The sequence below is a fragment of the Patella vulgata genome, chromosome 8 (assembly GCF_932274485.2).
Source record: "Patella vulgata chromosome 8, xgPatVulg1.2, whole genome shotgun sequence".
Taxonomy (NCBI): Eukaryota; Metazoa; Mollusca; class Gastropoda; family Patellidae; genus Patella; species Patella vulgata.
In genome coordinates this window covers 39363034-39383964 of record NC_065886.2, presented here as the reverse complement: position 1 = coordinate 39383964, position 20931 = coordinate 39363034, and the positions used below count along the sequence as shown (strand labels likewise).

The following is a 20931-nucleotide window of genomic DNA, read 5'->3' as shown; positions in this document are numbered from 1 at the left end:
GTTCTATTATTATGGTGGTATATCTTTATCAACTATATTAAAATATATCGAGTATCGCCTGCTCCTTACAAATGTATATCGACCGTTATTGATATATACACCTATATTTAATAGACTACTCGTTATCGTACTTATACAAGGTGTGGTGATACACCTAGCCAAGGACAGCTTTTTATTGATATCAGTTTGTTACAGATTTATCTAAACTATTTAGTACACCACTGATATGGGTGGTCCAAATATTTATATGTTGAGTTCACGCGAGGATCTGTGCGTTTCTGTTATAAATTACGTATCATCTTTAGATTGTTCAGGTGTGATGCCAACTATTCTTAACAGGAGAGTGCGTCAGGTTGTTTTGATGGAACCAAAAAGCTATTTCTCGTGCACTTACAGTGCACCTAAAAAGTCTGTGAACCGTGGAACCGAAAGTTAGAAACGCCACTGTCTGGGCAAAATCCACCTCAGATTGAATCCCCCTCTCTGGCATCAATGCACAGTGAACCGTAGAAAATAAAACATAACTCTTCCAGATATAATATATAGGTTTTTTTCAGCTATCTACTGCTTATTTGTTAATGACTGTGTTGTGTTAACGATGTGCTACAATGGCGTAAACCCCTCGTCCGATTTAATCAACTCGTGTTCATATTTAGAACTTTTATCGTATGTCTAAAAACTGTTGATGTACCTAGACAGGACTGGATAAAATAAGATTAATTTGGTACCATAAATAAATATATGATTTAAAAGGTTGTATATATGTGTGTCATATAAATCTATCTATTTACAATGCTGACCTACAAATTGCACTAGTTTTAGTGTGACGGACAATGGCCAGAATATGCCCCCTTTCAGTGTTGATGCAAGTGCCCCAGTGACACTTTCAGACAGGGGCCCCATGGCTTTATCCGACCCTGTACGTAGGGCTGACTTCTGGGGCCTGTTTCACGAAATTTTAACTAAAGATAAAATCCAAATTTTAGTAGATACTTCAATTTTGATTAGCTAAGCACTAAAATCAATCTAATATTATCCAATCAAATTAATAAAATTTGTATTTTATCTTAGTTAAAATTTCGTGAAACAGGCACCAGTTTGCTAAATTCGAAATATAATTGCACCTGTGGTAAGCACATCACACGTAATCCACATTCTTTCTATAGATAACGCGATTTTACGCTGGAAGTTTATCGAAAACTTCAAAGTATTATTATGTCCTTTTGCCACTACCTACATTGCAAAAGAGGCTTGGTGTATATCTGGCGGGTACACTATTTACCGGAATTCACCGGAATTGTACAATTAATAACAGAGAACTGTAAATCTATAGTCTTTTGACCCGGCAGCAGAGAACGGAATAAATTTGCAAAAGCTGTATCAACAAGCTTGTAAATTATGCAAATTTTATATATGATAATGTTATGGCTTTCCTTTACAAAATAAATAAACAAATAGGATTGGATTATTTTAATCAATATTTGTATAAAACCATATGGACCGTGTATATACGGTCCATGATAAAACTAAATTAACATATTGATGACATGTCAAATAAATGCTGGGAGATACTTCCAACTATTGTACTATATCTAGTTGATAAGAGACAGGTGTTTCCATTAACAAATAAATTATACAAAATAAATAGCAATAAAATAAATCATTTAAATATCTAGAATAATACATCGGTCATTTTGAGACAAACATATTGTTAGTTTTATTCTATCGGCGCTTGGTGCAATGCTAGGGAGGGGAATTAAACCCCGATATCGGAGTTTCCACTTACTTTTCATCGAAGGTTCTTTTGAGTTAGGCGGCATACACATGTCTAAGTATGGGTCACGTTTTAGTCTACGTACAAACATCTTCCACAGAAGGTCTGATTTCGCATTAACGCCGTACATCTTATCCAGACCTTCACGTAGTACACTACATTTGTTTACGTAACTAATTTCGATTGGTTACTGACCCAGTTCGCGACCTCTCTGATTCCTCGATAGAAAAGATCATCGCCAATAGAAAAGATCATCGCCAATACCATGTCTCGCTCTTTCCAACTGAAATGTCTAGCTGTAACAATCCAGTTGCAAAGTTTCAAGGTTCGCTCAATTTCAAAGTGGCTGGAACTTTTTCACTTCAAACTAGGCTTCCAACGCTTGTGTACCTAACCTAAAAGTTTGGGAAATTCAGACTAATCTAGCAATGGCTAGATGTTACAAAAGTCCCATAGTGGTTGCTTCAGGAATATGGCGTACAGACTACTATCTATAGTAGTGAATTATTGTTATCCTTACCGAGCCTTGAACAACGCCATGAACGTAACAATTCAAATCAACTAGAGACTAAAACATTTTGAAAGTAATACTGGAGTTGGAATTTGTGTAAACTCATGAAATCCAAAACGTTTGTCATTCCGAAAGCCAACAAGACAAGGGGAGTTAACTCCACAAAAAGGGAAACAACTTAGTTATTTTTAAATGGCATTTGATTCAATTACTATAGGTTTGAGAATATATTGACAATCAAAATGAATATTTTATGTCTAACTGTCTGACTCAATATACTAAACAAATATAAATACAAAACAAAAACTAATTAAGAAGGGGAGATAACAAAGCTCACGGTTTAAAAAAAAAGAACAATAATGTAAATTGTATAGCCAACAAACTGTTTAAACAAATAAACTGCAGTATAAAAAATCTAGAATATAAAATATTATTATCATTATCAGCTAAATTTATCTAAAAATATATATCAATAAATTAAAACTTCATTTTAAAAGATTATAAATCTATCAGTATCACAAGTTTTTCTAAGGCAATTATCTGTACGCAGAGACAATATAGTTCAAAGCTCAATTCTCAGGCAAAATAAGCAATTTTATAAAATTACAAAATAAAAAAAAAAATACATAAATCTGAGAACAAAAATATCACAGGAATGTAAAATGGCTCATAAACCACAAATTATCAAGACTGATCAAAATTATTATATATAGGCTACAAATAATTGAAATATCTGACGTTTAAATACAAATAATTCAAATATAAATTTATTTATTTTACATATAAATACAAATAATTCAAATATAAATCCGTCTTTTTTACATATAAATACAAATAATTCAAGTATAAATTTAATCATTAATTATCGTATATTTAAATACAAATATTTTAAATAGAAATTTAATAATCATATATAGAGTAAATGTTTTACTACTTATATATCATTAAAATTATAAACTTGGCTATAAATGAAGAATGTCTTGAATAATTTCAGCTTTAAGAATTTTATCTATTATCCTTAAATTTAGATATAATATAATGTTAATACCAATTAATAATGTCACGAAGAATATGAATTGTTTGCATAAACTAGAATCAAATAATATTCAGCTTTACACTTTTGGGTAAAACCTAAAATATTAAAGCTATGTTAATCGACAGGCATTTCTTATACAAAGTAAAAATTCAGATTTAAAGCTACAAATAAATAAGAAACTGTTTGATGTAAAGTACAAAGATTAAAGCTTTGTCTCTTATACAAGGCATTTCTTATACAAAGTAAAAATTCAGATTAATAGTTACAAATAAATAAGAAACTGTTTGACGTAAAGTACAAAGATTAAGGCTGTGTCTCTTATTCAAGGCCAAATTTATAGTTACAATAATAACTTGATATACAGTACAAATATTTAGGTCGCAGCCATAGGCGTATACAGGCTTGATGAATGTTAAGGGGGCAGAACTTGAAATACCCGAAAAAATTTTGGGTTACAGATAGCTCGATGAATGTTAGGGGGGGGGGGGCAGAACCTGAAATGCCCCAAAAATTGGGGGTTACAGATTGCGGTGCCGGTCATCTGCAATAGGTAAGGGAGCAGAGCGTACCGTGTAGACCCCCCCCCCCCCCACAGAAGAACAAAAAAAAATTTAATGTCTGCAAATGCATTTTCCTACTATTTCAGTCTGTGAATACAGCAACTTCAAAGTGATCTAATATAGCCTAACTTAGATGGCTGACTTGAATTCCAATTAACCAATCAGTCGTTTAGAGTCCACGGAGGTGGGACCATTGGGAGAAAATTTTGAAAATTTAACTGCCGCAAATGCATTTTCCTGCTATTCCAGCCCGTAAATAAAGCAACTTTAAAATGGTCCCATATAGCTACCTTAGGTGACTTATCTGAATCCCAAATCCCAAACAACCATTCAATTGTCGCGAGGTATGGGGGCCTCGCCCTCTCCAGGAAATTTTAAAAATTTAACTTCCGCAAATGCGTTTTTCTGCTACTTTACCCTGTGAATTAAGCAATCAGTTTGCAATTGAAATCCCACTCTATGCCAACCTGAATTCCAACCATCCAATCAGGCCATTGCAGCTGCATTTCCAAATAATAATCGATGACCAAAAAATGTTGCAAAAAGTAGAGTGGCACCAGACAAGATGTTTTAATTCATAGTCAATTCAGTACAAATTCGTGGCATTCAATTAAAAGAAAAGTAAAATTAGTGTTTTATTAGACTTTGGGCACTTTATTTTGCAAACTAGATGAAATAATAATAATTTTTGTTTTCATATTACCCATCTGCTCGAAAAGTCAGATTGCCCGAAAGTTAGGGTGGCAGCTTCCCCCGCCTCCCTCCCCCCTGGCTCGTACTCCTATGGTTGTGGCTGTTACACAAAATTCAGATTTATAGTCACAAAGTAAGTACTAACAAACAGCTTGATATAAAAAGTACAAAAATTAAAACTGTGTGTCTTATACAAGATAAAGATTTATACAGTAGTTACACATAAGTTTTAAATAGTCTGATATCAAAGATGGGGTTTCTATGAATATAAAGAGGCACTTTAAACAGCTAAATTGTATTTACAAATCAATGTTACAGAAAGCAATCAATTCTTTGCCCAATTATTTATCCTCTGCTTCCTCTTCTTGTTTTAATTTCTCTAATTTTAAAGCTTGTTCTTTCTCTCTGGCCTCTTTTTTAGCTTGAATGACGAGTTCAGCACAAATCTCTAATGGCGCAGGTTCTATCTGACCACTTCCTGTAATTGTATCACAATAAATCATATCATTCAGATATCTACCAATGCAGCATCACATTTACAGAGTCCTTTACATTATTCAAAGTAATATTTTCTATATATTAAATAAATTAGTCTTGACTTGTGTAGAATTGGTAATCAGTGTATAATACAATACAAATGGATTCATGCACATGCCACTTTTATGTGACTGTTTTGTGTGTTCTTAAAGTTAAAATTAACTGATCTGGACAATTTTGGGACAAAATGTTTTTTAATAAAAGAAAAAAAATACTTTTGAGTATGCATATTTATTTTTATTCTTAAATGCTGGGGCTTTATTCCATCAAGGAATAAATGTTATATCGTTCTATATTAGGTATCCTGCATACAAGTGAACTGTATCAGATAGCTACCCTGCATAAAAGTGAACTCTATTAGCTAGCTACCCTGCATAAAAGTGAACTCTATTAGCTACCCTGCATAAAAGTGAACTCTATTAGCTACCCTGTTTAAAAGTGAACTCTATCAGCTAGCTACCCTGCATAAAAGTGAACTCTATTAGCTACCATGCATAAAAGTGAACTCTATTAGCTACCCTGCATTAAAGTGAACCCTATTAGCTACCCTGCATAAAAGTGAACTCTATTAGCTACCCTGCATAAAAGTGAACCCTATTAGCTACCCTGCATAAAAGTGAACTCTATTAGCTACTCTGCATAAAAGTGAATTCTATTAGCTATCCTGCATAAAAGTGAATGCTAAACTACTATGTCAGTTCCTTAGGTGAAGAGTGAGAAATAATATATAGGCCTACCTATTAATTTTTTGGCTTCCTGTCCATCAATAATAGGATTCATCCATGTTGATATTCGTGTATTTTGTAAACCAGTTGCCGTGGGAACATAGATATAATATAACATATCTAATATCTGACGTTTACTGATACCTTTCTCTTTCTTTAATATCTGACCTGTAATATACATTACACATAATTAATATCTGACCTGTAATATACATTACACATAATTAATATCTGACCTGTAATATACATTACATACAACTAATATCTGACCTGTAATATACATTACACACAATTAATATCTGACCTGTAATTCACATTACCCGCATACACAATAGTAAACTTTAATACTAGATCTGTACTGTTTGGCAGCTGCTAAAAAAATGCTGCTTAACTTTCCCACAAGTTAATATTGCAGAGAATGTTTCCAAAAAAGGAAAAAATTATCAGCTGAAAACTGTAGGAGTACGATGGAACCTAACAACACACAGATGGAATTACAACAATTGCCAAAATCAGTCTGTCACAGTACCCAGGAGATAAGGAAGGCTGAGCGAGACAATAAGCTAAGCAATGCCAAGTCAAAATCACCCAAAATCCACAGCAAGGGACAACAAATAAGGAGAGCGAATTGCATAAATGTTTAGCTTCTTTCAAATCAAATTAATTGTAACAGAACATATCATCAATCAAAATCACTGTCACCTACCTGGTTTTCTACAGATTATCTCCCTTGCTTCTTCTATTTCTGCTTGTGAAGGATAAAGATCACACTCTTTAAAAAACTGATCCACATCCCCCATCTCTAATTCTCCTCCAAACGCTCGTCTCTCAAATACACTCTCATATCCTGAAAACACAAATATAACAACCATTCAACATACGCCGTGTGATTTTAGGCACCATTGAATTTTCATGTCTGAAGTGCTCGACCAGATGTGATGTTATGTTCATTGAACTATCTAATGATGTTATTGTGTTTGTGAACATTGTTAAATGAACCATATAATGATGTTATCATGTTCGTGAACATTGTTCATTGAACCATATAATGTTATCATGTTTGTGAACATTGTTCAATGAACCATATGATAATGTTATTGTGTTTGTGAACATTGTTAAATCAACCATATAATGATGTTATCATGTTTGTGAAAATTGTTCAATGAACAATTTAATGATTTTATGTTTGTGAACATTAACCACTGAACAATTTAATTATGTTATAATGTTTGTGAACATTATCCACTGAACAATTTAATTATGTTGTCATGTTTGTAAACATTGTTCAATGAACAATTTAATTATGTTATCATGTTTGTGAACATTGTTCATTGAACAATTTAATGATGTTATATATTGATCATGTCCGTAAACATTGGGAACCCTGGTGACTGTGAGATTGTGACTTGTTATCTAACCTGAAGTCATGGGTTTAATCCGGGTGTTGTTTGAGAAAGTTCCTCAAGATTCTCCAGTCTGGTTTCCCTTTGTCCGCAGTGCAGAACCATTATAGACTGCCCGACAAGAAACAGCATCTAATTGCATGGATAGGATGACAAAATTAAGCCCACTAATGTACTCATTGGTGTGCATGCAAAAGAACAATTCGAAATTGATTTTTCAAGTCTGATTCCCACTTTTCAGTTTGACAAAGAAAGTATGTCTAAGATGATGTATACTTTTAAATAATATTATGACTTACGTTTTCTACTGTCCATGTATGAATTCATCTCACCAATGGAGAATGGTGTTTGATATTTCTCTATACCATGATGTTTCTGTACACGTATCAACATATTTCTATATTCTTTTACCATAACAGGAAACTCAGATCCATACCACATTGCCTACAAACAGAAACGTAAGAGATATTTAATTCTAAACTACAAATAGTCATGCAAAAACATCACAAAATGTAATGATGTAATCTAAAGTAACAATATTGTCCACTGTTTGCCACCCTCTCCCCCATCCCATCCAAATCATAATTGTTAGACAGCTCCCAGTGCTGGATTGAGGCTTTGTTGGCCCTAATGCACAATTTGATAGGTGGCCTGAAAGTACAGATATTTTGGGTTTCACCAATAAAAGGAAGAAAGTTAAAATTAACAACAGAAAATTTTTTACAAAAAAAAATTCAGAACCAATATTTTTTTTGCTGAAAGTACTATAAGATTACCGTAGCTAGATGATAAATGAGTAGATGATGAAGGATGCCATTTATTCACATAAAAGTAAAGGGAAGCATTTTTGTCATCAGCTGATAATTGTCAAAAAGAAATTAACTTTATTTTTTTGTGGCCTGGATTTTTGCCTGGGTCTAAGGCTAGTGGTTAATCTGCTACATCTTTCCTAATCATAATTGTTAGACCCCCCCACCCCTCTCCAGAACCCCCTCCCCTCCAAATAACTAATTGTCATGTATAAGTACAATAAAAAGTCAGAGTAATTTACCTTGCGTTTTAACCGTTCTAATTTGCGTCTGACCAGCCAGCCTCGTACTAATTTCTGCATCATGACAGCTGCAGAATCAAGTTCTAACCTAGTTGCTCCAATATGTTTCGGATGATAAACTCTGAAATAAAACAAACAAACATTGAGGTAGATGTCCCCAGTCTGTACGTTCATACGTCCGCATCCACCAAGGGTCATATTTTAAAAAAGATGTTTCCTCACCTTAATCCCAAAATAAATAGATGATATTCATTAACTTTATTAGCTGAATACTAAAAGGGATCAAAAATTCTGGAAGAGAGTGGGATTTAACTGAGTAGTGATAAGGGATTAAATAGTACCTATTGGGTTTGAGATATTTCTATCGTTTTTGTGTCTTGGAAAGTCTCCTTTATTTTTTTTGTTTTCCTTCTTAGTGAAGCCTGTGTCACCGCAGGCTTATTGACATATGGCTGGCCACATTCACTGATATATTGCTGTTTATTGTTTAAAATGACTGTGTGTATTATGTCAAGTCCGTAGGTTTGTCTTGTGTAATTGTTTATGTGTGGTGTGGTCCTCCTGCACTCACTACTAGAGAGTTTCATGTACCTTTATGGCATGGGTTTCATGTTGGCAGTATATGCCGGTCAAGACTAAGGGCTATGGGAAATGGCTGAAACTAGATCGGACCCATCGGGCATTTTGCACAATGGAAAAAAATAGCATATTTTTCAAACCCAATTTTCAACCATGGCTACCATCGATTTCCTTTATGTAACTATAAACTCTACAGCCTGTAATGAGTAATGCAAACATATAGAAGCCACATGAATTGTAAAACTGTGGATCTTCTTCATTTTACAATTTCTAGGTGCTAAATAAAGAAATGGGGTTTTACATCCTTTCAACATAATCTTAATTTCGAGGCTAATATATGGTTCAATTTTAATTCAAAACCCATGAGATTAAGAAGATATCCCTACTCCTTGTCATGTACATCTGTGGGATTGAAACCACGCCACTGGACACAATGACAGACCTTCTGATCTAAAGTGCATGCATTAGGTCACTCAACCTAAAACATGTTGGTATACTTACTGATATATATCTACATGTGGTCCTATTTCTGATATTCGATTTACAGCAGAAACATAGTTATATGTATTCCTGTAATAAAAACACAACAATTGTTTTTTCAGATAGTTATACACATTCCTAAAATAAAAACACAATAATTGTTATATCTGATAGCTATACACATTCCTGTAATAAAAACACAATAATTGTTTTTTCTGACAGTTAATTAACAGCATTCCTATAATAAAAACAAGACATTTCTTTTACAAAAGGAATGCAACAGACCAGACATTCTGAGCCGTCCTCTTGGATCTTTGAGAAGTACCCGGCTGATGGATACATACATCATGGCCAGCATGATTCCCCAGTGAGAGGATTGAACGGTAAACTTTTCTCTGGGAGCTGAAATTGACCTGAGAAGTCAGAAACAGGCATGACAGGTGATAAAGTTCTTCTTCAACCACACTAGATTTGAACATAAGGTCAGTAGTGTGCTAACATCATGACTACTGTAATAATGTTCAACATTAGACATGATGTCACTAATAAAAGAACTCATTTTATCAACTTAACACAACTTTAAGAAATTTAAGAAATCTCTGAAACAAGTCCTGGACATGGTGTAAAAAGTTTGAAAGAATTTCGATTACATCTATAACTCTCTTTGGAGTTTTAATTTTCAACATCTTTAATATGTACTACATAGTTATGGTGACACCAGCTACTTCAACCATCTGCTACTTATGTCAATACAACTGTTTACAATTAAATAACTTACTCTTTAGCTACTTGTTGTAATTTTTTTTGTCTCTGTCTCTCCTTCTCCATTAAAACTTCCTTATATTGTTTCGCCCATTCTAGATTCCCCACATTTGACTGTCTTTTATAGATAGATGCTTTACGAGCTAGATGACCTCGAAAATGTCTGTAAAATACAGAAGTATAATATAATATAGTACGTGGAGCACAACGGCACCACACACAGACACCCAGAGGACAAACAAATGGACAAGGCACATAACACACAGACATTGGAAGTAATAATGAAAATAGGCTACTATCAAATCAATTCTCGGTATCATCCCGGTTCATATAATTTATCCAGTCCACAAAATCTGTAATAGTTATAAGACAAATTCTTCCAATCACAACCAAATGACATGAATCGTCATTTAAATAGTTTAGCTAATCTAAAATAGTTGATTAAACTGTACAAGGGCAATAAAACTGTCAATATTCTCACCTTTGAATTTCTAAAGCAGCCTTCTGTTGATCTTCTAATTTCTCTCTCTCTTCTTTATTTAACATTTTATAATCACTTGTATCAACATAACCACGATATATTCTACAATAAATATTATATATTATATAATCACTTGTATCAACATAACCACGATATATTCTACAATAAATATTATATATTATATAATCACTTGTATCAACATAACCACGATATATTCTACAATAAATATTATGTATTATATAATCACTTGTATCAACATAACCACGATATATTCTACAATAAATATTATGTATTATATAATCACTTGTATCAACATAACCACGATATATTCTACAATAAATATTATGTATTATATAATCACTTGTATCAACATAACCACGATATATTCTACAATAAATGTTATGTATTATATAATCACTTGTATCAACATAACCACGATATATTCTACAATAAATATTATGTATTATATAATCACTTGTATCAACATAACCACGATATATTCTATAATAAATATTATGTATTATATAATCACTTGTATCAACATAACCACGATATATTCTATAATAAATATTATGTATTATATAATCACTTGTATCAACATAACCACGATATATTCTATAATAAATATTATGTATTATATAACCACTTGTATCAACATAACCATGATATATTCTATAATAAATATTATGTATTATATAATCACTTGTATCAACATAACCACGATATATATTCTAAATAACTATTTCTATAATATTAATGGATTCATAACGAACATGAGATCATCTATTAGATGATTTCCTCACCAAACAGTCTGATCTCCCCAACCTGTCTGATCTCTTCCCCAACCTGTCTCACCTCACCAACCAGTCTGATCTCTCCAACATGTCTGATCTCTTCCCCAACCTGTCTGATCTCTTCCCCAACCAGTCTGATCTCTCCAACCAGTCTGATCTCCCCAACCAGTCTGATCTCTGGAACAAGTCTGATCTTCTTCCCAACTTTCCCAACCAGTCTGATCTCCCCAACCTGTCTGATCTCCTCCCCAACCTGTATTATCTCTCCAACAAGTCTGATCTCCCTAACCAGTCTGATCTCTGGAACAAGTCTGATCTTCTCCCCAACCAGTCTGATCTCCTTCCCAACCAGTTTAAAAACAGACAATACTATTCAGGTTTCCACCAGTTACTAACCCTGTTGTTTAATGTTGAAATATATATACACTAGCAGGATACCCGGCTTTGCTCGGGGGTCATAACTCCGAAACCGGAAGTGGTAGACTAACGCCACCTGGCCTATGTTACTCCACCGTCCGAGCTACCCCTATACCCAAATTTTCAGACTCGGTGCAGACCTAGTGTAGCCGCCATCCCCGAACAGACAGACTTCGCTCGGGGGTCATAACTCCGAAACCGGAAGTGGTAGACTACGCCACCTGGCCTATGTTACTCCCAGGTCCGAGCTACCCCTATACCCCAAATTTCAGACTCGGGGCAGACCTAGTGTAGCCGCCAACCCCGAACAGACCGGCTTTGCTCGGGGGTCATAACTCAGAAACTGGTAGACTAACGCCACCTGGCCTATGTTACTTCCCGGTCCGAGCTACCCCTATACCCCAAATTTCAGACTTGGGGCAGATGTAGCCGCCAACCCCGAACAGACCGGCTTCGCTCGGGGGTCATAACTCAGAAACTGGTAGACTAACGCCACCTGGCCTATGTTACTTCCCGGTCCGAGCTACCCCTATACCCCAAATTTCAGACTCGGGGCAGATGTAGCCGCCAACCCCGAACAGACAGACTTCGCTCGGGGTCATAACTCCGAAACCGGAAGTGGTAGACTAACGCCACCTGGCCTATGTTACTCCCAGGTCCGAGCTACCCCTATACCCCAAATTTCAGACTCGGGGCAGACCTAGTGTAGCCGCCAACCCCGAACAGACAGACAGACAGACAGACAGACAAACGACAGTCGCAAATATATATATATAGATATATTTACCTCTGTATATCAACAGCTGCTGCTGTTTGTTTTAGTAAATTAGCTGCCTGTAATTCCTCATCCTATATAAATAAAAATGTTTAAATATGAATTAATTTTACCATATCTTATAAAAAAAAAATGATTTAAATGAAATATAAAGATGTTGATTTAATTTCATGTGTTGTGAGACAGTTAGCTTTGTAGCAGAGGTAGGAACTTGAGTCAAGCGATTCAGGCTCAAGTCCGACTTAAAGTCGCATAAATGACCCCACTTGAAATATTTATTGCAACTCAAGACTCAACTCGGCAAGACTCACGACTTGAAAGAGTTTAGGACTGGAATCGCGGCGAAGGGGTATAACTCTAACTGACCTTATATACACCAGGGCCTTGTTGGTCGTGCAGTTTGATGTACTGGCGACTTGAACGGACTTCTTGCTTTATGAAGACTTGTGACTCGACTGGGTACTAAAGTCAGCGCTTTAGGACTCGACTCGGACTCAATGTGCAGTGACTTGGGACTCAGCTCTGACTCAAGGTCCCTCAACTTGTTCCCACCTTTGCTTTGTAGAAAGTGGGAAATGGATAGAGAGTCATGGAATTTCGTCTTATCAACACAATACTTTGATTATGTTTCATTCTATGGATACGTGTGCAATTCTAGTTAGAAGGGTTTTTTGTCAAGCAAATCAGTCTGTACATGGGTGGACCACATATTTTGTTTTATCCCATCCAAATGACTAGGCAGAATTTACTTATCACTACCAATGAAAAGCGGGAACCAGGCTAAAAAATCAATGGAGAATGAGAATGAAATGTCAAAATGAAAATTTACGTACTGGATCAGCTATTTTTTGTACTTGTGCAATTGGACGGCCAACTCTGACTAGTGATATAGATGGTGTGCCAGGTTTGCTGGTTGTTCCAGGAGTACTTAACCTTGAACTCTGCCCTGTGACCTTTGGTCTTGCATAATTATCTCCTTCCAGCTGACGTCTAAGAGTTGTGTCAGGTGTTACCATTAACCTAGGTTCACCATTGAATCTAGGTTCACCATCGAACCTAGGTTCACCATCGACCACATCTTTTCCTGGATAATGTTCTGTTGATCCGAATGTAACTTGTCGATCTAGTCCCGATATTGGTCGTCTGACGTCGGTATAATGAGCATACGGCATGGCAGAGTGAGGTTTTAATATAGAGCTAGGGTAATCTATTGGAAGAAAGAAAGAAATTTATCAATATCGTAATTTAACATTATTCTGGTAAATCATTCATCAACAATCAACATTAATTAAAATAATTTAAAAAAACGTTTAAGATTTTACAGTCTGTAGAAAATTGTTGTACATGCAACTAAATCACCAAATACAATCCTATAACAGTTACTACAACCCAGGTATTGTGTAGTTGGCTGATTTAGCAGGAATTTCTGTATTCAAAGGAGCTAACTCACTAATATTTGAGACCTACAAATTGACACAAATGGGCCGCAACATATATAATAATGTAATATGAATGTAAATAAACTGATTTACATTCAATCGTTTCTTTTACTCTAATTTCAAAGTAGTTATGTTCGGCGAAATACGCCAGAAGTCTCAATCGAATGGCAATCTCTAGCGTCTGGTTATTCCACTCTATACCGATAGTATTTATTGCGCATGCTCTCCAGATAAGAATATGGGGTCACCTTTTGACATGACTTGTTGAATATGTCTAACCTGGTTCTTCGAGTCACTTGTTACAAATTGCGCTCAAACACATTATGGTACATGATTCGTGTACCAATCGTAAAATGTTTATTTTGTCTTAAATATTGGATATCAGAAGCCCATCTTTTCCAGGTAAGATCACAGCACCAATGTTGGTTACAACTGATAAATAATTCGTGTTTTCAATGTCGAAGGTTTTGGATGATATTGAGTTAGAGACTTAGCTACTTTAATATTTAGTCTTAACCATTGTATGTAAACCGTTTAAATTCGTTGAATTGTCACGTAGTTTAAAAAGGGTCCATCTAGAATAGATAACGAGTGTCAGGTTTACAACTATTTATTTTGTGTTGAGTCATTACAGAAAACTACACAATACACGATCAGTTGCCGTGAAGATTGGCATAATAAGTGGATTGTTGTAATTAATCGTTTTTGCTGTTGTTTTTCTTGCCAACCATAATCTAGGTTACCAATTTGAATTAAAATAACTGCAGGAAGCATATAATTAAATGTCCATGTATAGGTTTCCAATAATTTTTTAATATAATCCATAAATAGAAGAAGTTGATTATGAACGAAAATATTTACCTCCATGTCCTTGTATTTGATGAACTTGAAGGGTTTCCATTAAATGTCTTTCTTCATTGGTCGAAGCCGGTGCTGTATGTAAACCTTCTCGTAATTCAGTAACTAAACACAAATAAACCAGGATTTATTCAATGGGTAATTAATTAGTAGTTGACCCAAATAGAAGCAAATAAATGGTTGCATCCTGAATTTAAATTAATAAACGGGTGTCGTTTTCTTTCTTGGCCTATCTGTCTTGTTTAGCAAGAGCCAGTCACATCTATCCTTGTAATATCTTGAAGATATTTTCATATATATTGAAACCAAATTTTGCCATCTTCAAAATAAAAAGCAAATCAATATTAGATTACTAACCATGTTCCATAAATCTTCTTGGACTTTTAATTTTCCGAGCATGATCCTCTAACTCTTTCTGATAAACGTGCCTTCCAGGACAACAACGAGGTGTTCGTCCACCAATGGAACTATATGGACTCGGAATGGAAGGTGGTGTTCTAATAGGGGGAGTTTTATGTAGGTTTTCTCGTTGTCTTTGAGCCATTTGCATGAGGTGTATGGCAGAATTGTTTGCTTTTCCAGGTATTCGTCCTGCCGACCTTTCGACCTTTGCAATCGGTGTTTGTGGCAGACATTCGATACTATAACTTTCTTTTATCAAAGTTTTTCGAGAAATGGGTGGCTGTGGTAACCTTTCATGATGAACTTTACCAACATGGTTCCTTGGCATCTGAGCACTTTGAGACCTGAGTAATGGCTGTCGTTTGACTTCCGCTTTGAATGCAAGATCGGGAGAGAATTGCCAGGCATCAGAAACAGTTAAAGGTTGTAAGGGTTGGCTTCGTTTATCTTCTGGAACTGGACCAGCACCTTCTGGTGGTATAGCACAGATTTCAATGTTGTGGTGCCCATCATCTTCTTCATCTACATTCTACAGATAAAAAAAGTTAATATTTTACTCCTTTCTACGATATTGTAATGTATTACAGCCCCATATATCACATTGCAATATAAGATTTTAATTTGATAATCTTTCAAAAAGTCCATAAATACTTGTGAAATTGTTCTCATTGATGGCTGATCTAAAAAAAATCTAACCCTAGATCATCAACTGCTGGATGAGGAATTTAAACTAGGATTAGGGAAAAGGAATGAGAAGCCGTCTTTAGGACAGACAGTTGTCAATTTGAGCGACAGACTTCTCAACCCCCTAGAAATGAACATTCTTGATAAAGGCCTTAAATTCATCCCAACCCCCACAATAACATCCATAGACCCCATCACCCAGGCAACCGATCGCTTCCAAAGAACACTTTCGTTGACTTATTTTTTTTAGGAACAAACCCGGCAGAGGTAAAAAATTATTCACAGCAAAATCCACATGGAAACCACCTAAAAAGTCATTATCACCAGCCATCCTAAAAACTTTCGACGAAATGAATATAGAAATATCATCCATTCAACCACAATCACAAAAACCAAATCTCAACCGAGCAACTAAAACGGCATTAAACATCCTTAAAAAAGACAAAAACATAATAATTAAGAAAAGCGACAAAGGCTCGTGTTGTGTCATAATGAATCGCGCAGACTATATCTCAGAGGCAGAAAAACAATTAAGTAATCCTATACATTACACTAAATTAGACCAACCCATCTTTAAGGACACCGCAACTTTAATAAACAACATCTTATATGAATTGCAGGATAAGGAATACATAACAGCAAAACAATATGATTATCTATCTGCTAAATCTGACTGCCGACAAAGACATCTCTATACACTACCAAAAATACATAAAAATCCAGAAACAGAATGGTTTATACCTAATAAAATACCCAAGGGACGCCCAATAATATCAGACTGTGGCAGCAAATCATACAACGTATCACAATATATAGACCATTTCTTATTACCCCTAGCATGCCAACACCCATCCTACCTTAAAGACACTAACGTTTTCATTCAGAAAATCAAACAGTTAATCCCCGAACACACCATTTTAATATCCATCGACGTACAAAGCATGTACACGAACATTGATAATAACACAGGTATTGAAGCAGTTAGGAAAGCATTTCTTAGGAACCCACAAGCATCCAGGCCGGACGAAGAAATCCTCAAACTACTCGACATTTGTCTGAGGAGGAATGACTTCGCTTTTAACGACCAAGTATACCTTCAGTCTTCCGGAACTGCGATGGGAAAACGATTTGCCCCGAGTTATGCAAATCTCTTCATGGCGGAGTGGGAAAGGGAAGTTCTGCCACTCTGTCCATTAAAACCAGATATCTATGGGCGGTTTTTAGATGACGTTTTCATAGTCTGGACGTACACACTAGACGAATTTTGGACGTTTTTCAACATTCTGAACAATCATCATCCATCTGTCAAATTAACTGCAAATGTAAGCCATAACAGCATAGATTTCCTTGATACTACCATGTTTAAAAGTAGCAACACCAAAATCACAGGCCAATTGGAAACTAAAGTATTTTTCAAAGAAACCGACACACATCAATTATTGTTCAAAAGCTCCTTTCACCCAAAACATACATTCTCTGGCATCATAAAATCTCAGATTCTCCGATATCATAGGATATGTACTCAGAAGACCGACTTTGAGTCAGCATGTACATTGGTATTTAACAAACTAAGGGAAAGGGGATACTCCAAACGCTATCTACGATGTATAAAAAACAACACTCTCGCTGAGCTTGCCGCCAAAGAAACAAATAATATACAATCAGCAGTTAAAACCAAAATTTGTGGCCATCCAAGATGTCAAACATGCAAAATCTTAAACATATGCGACCATTTCCATAACAAAACATCTGGCACAAAATTCCCAATATTAGACCAACTTTCATGCAGTAGTTCAAACATAATTTATCTAATTTCATGCAGAAAATGTGACAAGCAATACGTAGGGGAGACTCAAAATGCACTTAGGGAAAGAATTAACGGTCACCGGTCAGACATAGTCACCAAAAAAGACAAACCTGTCTCAATTCATTTCAACCAACCGAATCATGACATTTCTGATCTTATTGTCACGCCAATAGAAAAGACCAAGAGCGACTTTGAAACTTCAGAAGAAATTAAAACGTTTAGGCTAACAAGAGAAAAATTCTGGATTGACAAATTGAAAACAACAGCCCCCCTAGGTTTGAATATTCATACGGCTAGCGCAATAGCTCCTTTTGTAGTTCCATTTAGCGCAACAGCAGCAAGTGCATCCAAAATCATCAGAAAACACTATACTGATCTCCAAGAAAATCACCCGAAAATATTCACACAGAAACTTATAATTTCATATTTTAAATATAAAAATCTGAACGACATCCTAGTGCACAGTAAATTAGATTAAATAAGACCAGTCTCCACCCTGACCCAAAACAAACCATATATCAAATCCTATCCCTAACCGTTAGTAAATAAAATCAATTAGATATAAGAATCCCTAGCCCTAACCCGGTGATGTGGAACAAACACGATTTTTTAGAAAATCCAATCCGTAGTAGGAAACACACGAATGTGGCTCTCGGGAGAGAGCCTCAAATTTATTTTCTTTTTTCTTCAGAAACAATAATACCAGAATACCAGAAGCACCACCCAAGGAAGGCCATCAGCGCCACCAACACCAATAAACAGTGAAATCGCCTTTGTATATAAATCTAATGTATTGTATGTATTTTTAATAAAACTAGGAAATATCACGAACTAATTTTTCATCATCCTAGGTCAGTGCTTATGTGGAGACTTAACCTCTCCCCCAAATTCTTAAACCTAATCCTAGATCTTACCCTAACCCACAATCCTCCGCAACAATCACATGCCCTAGCCCTGTTTACATCTCATGACCTTGACAAAATCTGCAGGTAGCCGTAATGTTTATATCTGACATTGTTAGTGAAGGACAGAAAGAGGTCATTATAGCTGAAATATGTAGATATTGATGGCTAAGATTTTTGAGGTAAGAATAATGTCGATGTATCCCCATTCCCATTTACAAAAGATCTTTCATCTTTACCATTCACACTTGAAGCAGAAATGACAAGACTATTGAAAGGATGAAAAAGTTGATTTCATTTTTATGTCACAGACTCAAGTCTCATAAAACTGTTAAATCATCACCTGTTCACCAGGTAGACATGAATCTTCTCCAAGATGTTTTAATTCTTCATCCACATCATTAATATCTTGTTCCTCAAACTCTCCTATTGATGAGAAAGCAGCAGGTGATTGACAGATCCTCTCGTCTCTTTCCTGGATATTTACACCTACTCTAGGTTTACTGGGAAAAACAATCAAAAATATTTGTTTTATGAACGATAAGAAGTATTGTCGAAAACATCCTTTCATTGATAAAAACATTATTTAATCTTCGCTTGTAATTCTATATATGTTAAACAGAAATATATTATACATTTCAGATGGCATTTGTTCCTCCTGGTAGGACTTATTCAGATGAAGCGCTATATGGTTGGAGTTGTTCAGATGTCAATTGTCTGAAGTGCTATGGTAGGACTTATTCAGATGGCAACTGTCTGAAGTGCTATGGTTTGAGTTGTTCAGATGTCAATTGTCTGAAGTGCTATGGTTGGAGTTGTTCATATGTCAATTGTCTTATATGCTATGGTGGGAGTAGTTCAGATGGCAATTGTCTATAGTGCTATGGTTGGAGTAGCTCATAGGTCAACTGTCTTAAGTGCTATGGTTGGATGGAAAAAGAAATGGGGTTTAACATTCACTCAACATAAACCATATCATTTTGGGACTGACATATGATCTATTTCTATTTCAATTATTTACAGGGCAGTGTTTAGTGGTGGGTTGAAAACTAGAGATCCTGATGAAAACCCTTGAGGTCATGCAGGCAGTGTACAAACATGGAACCTGATTCTTGAGACATCCAGGATTTCTTCATATTATCATGTTATAAATCTACTTACTGTAATAAACCAACTGGAGCACTGACAGATCTATTACTTTCATTACCTGTAATTATAAAACATTGATTATTACCTGTAATTATACACCCCAATCTGAACACAGAGATCCATCTACTTCATACTTTGAGAATAGATCTCTGCCCTAAATGACCGCCATATCCATAAATTAGTATACTGTTCTGTAATGCGTTTCTAGCCTGTTTAAAATCTGTCATACACACGAAGACTAAATAAAGTTTTTCAATTTTATCAAATGGAAGCAGAATAAATTCTCAAAGTATACTTAGTGTATTTGACTAAAATCGTTGATTTAGGACTTAAAATGTCGGTGAACTAGCTTAGTGTCTGTTCTCAAGCAGAGCTAACTGTAAACAGACAGTTTAAGTTTAGTATGGGGTACACCCATCAATATAGTAAATACCATCATAATACTTTCAATTTTCCTTGGTATTATGATTTATCTGTTCTCAAATACAAATAGCAAGAGCAGAAGAACTGCACCACACATAAACAAACAAACAGAAAAACATATTTTGTTCAGTAAAAACTAGTAAGCACACAAATAAAATAACTACTATTAAACAGGAACTAACCTAAATGCGTTGCCGAGGCTATAAGAGATAAATATTCTTTCTGTTGATTGGTTGATGAAACTCCAGAATAATTCATTCGTCGCATCTTGCGGAAAAATTCCTAAAAAGAAAATCAATTTGTAACAATATTGTTAGGTATCTATACAGAGTTACTGTTCTTGATGTCTGAAAGCCTTAAGAGATAATAAGTGTATATTTACATTTGACAAAAAATGAAATGAAATGGGGTTTAACGTCCTACTTTTCTGCACCAACTGGGCTAATGAAGACAGGCTTATGTCATGCAGTGTGCTAAGAGTAAACTTTATCCGGACCGCAGCGCTATCCCACTTTTACATCAAATTCCAACTGAAAAGGAATTCTTTTACGTGCATCTCAATGTGTTCACTAGGGCTGCAACGACTCACAACTACCTCGATTCGGTTCGATTTTCGATTTTAACCATTCGATTTGATTATTTTCGATTCGATTATCAGCTACAATAGCCAGTAATTTTTCCTGTATATA

The 20931-nt window shown here is 35.3% G+C and overlaps 1 protein-coding gene across 1 annotated transcript in view; it reads right to left on the bottom strand.

Annotated features, from left to right (window-relative positions):
• Positions 1-3297: 3297 nt before the first annotated feature.
• LOC126830433 (uncharacterized) overlaps positions 3298-20931 on the bottom strand; it is a 40288-nt gene continuing 22654 nt past the window's right edge. Inside the window, exons 18-26 of the mRNA XM_056102887.1 lie at positions 20425-20524; positions 19832-19877; positions 19014-19173; positions 15233-15806; positions 14879-14980; positions 13412-13785; positions 12591-12652; positions 11125-11207; positions 3298-3302 (exon numbers count right to left, since the gene is read on the bottom strand). Of these exons, the coding sequence (XP_055958862.1) occupies positions 3298-3302; positions 11125-11207; positions 12591-12652; positions 13412-13785; positions 14879-14980; positions 15233-15806; positions 19014-19173; positions 19832-19877; positions 20425-20524 (1506 nt within the window). The remainder of the gene's footprint in view (positions 3303-11124; positions 11208-12590; positions 12653-13411; positions 13786-14878; positions 14981-15232; positions 15807-19013; positions 19174-19831; positions 19878-20424; positions 20525-20931) is intronic.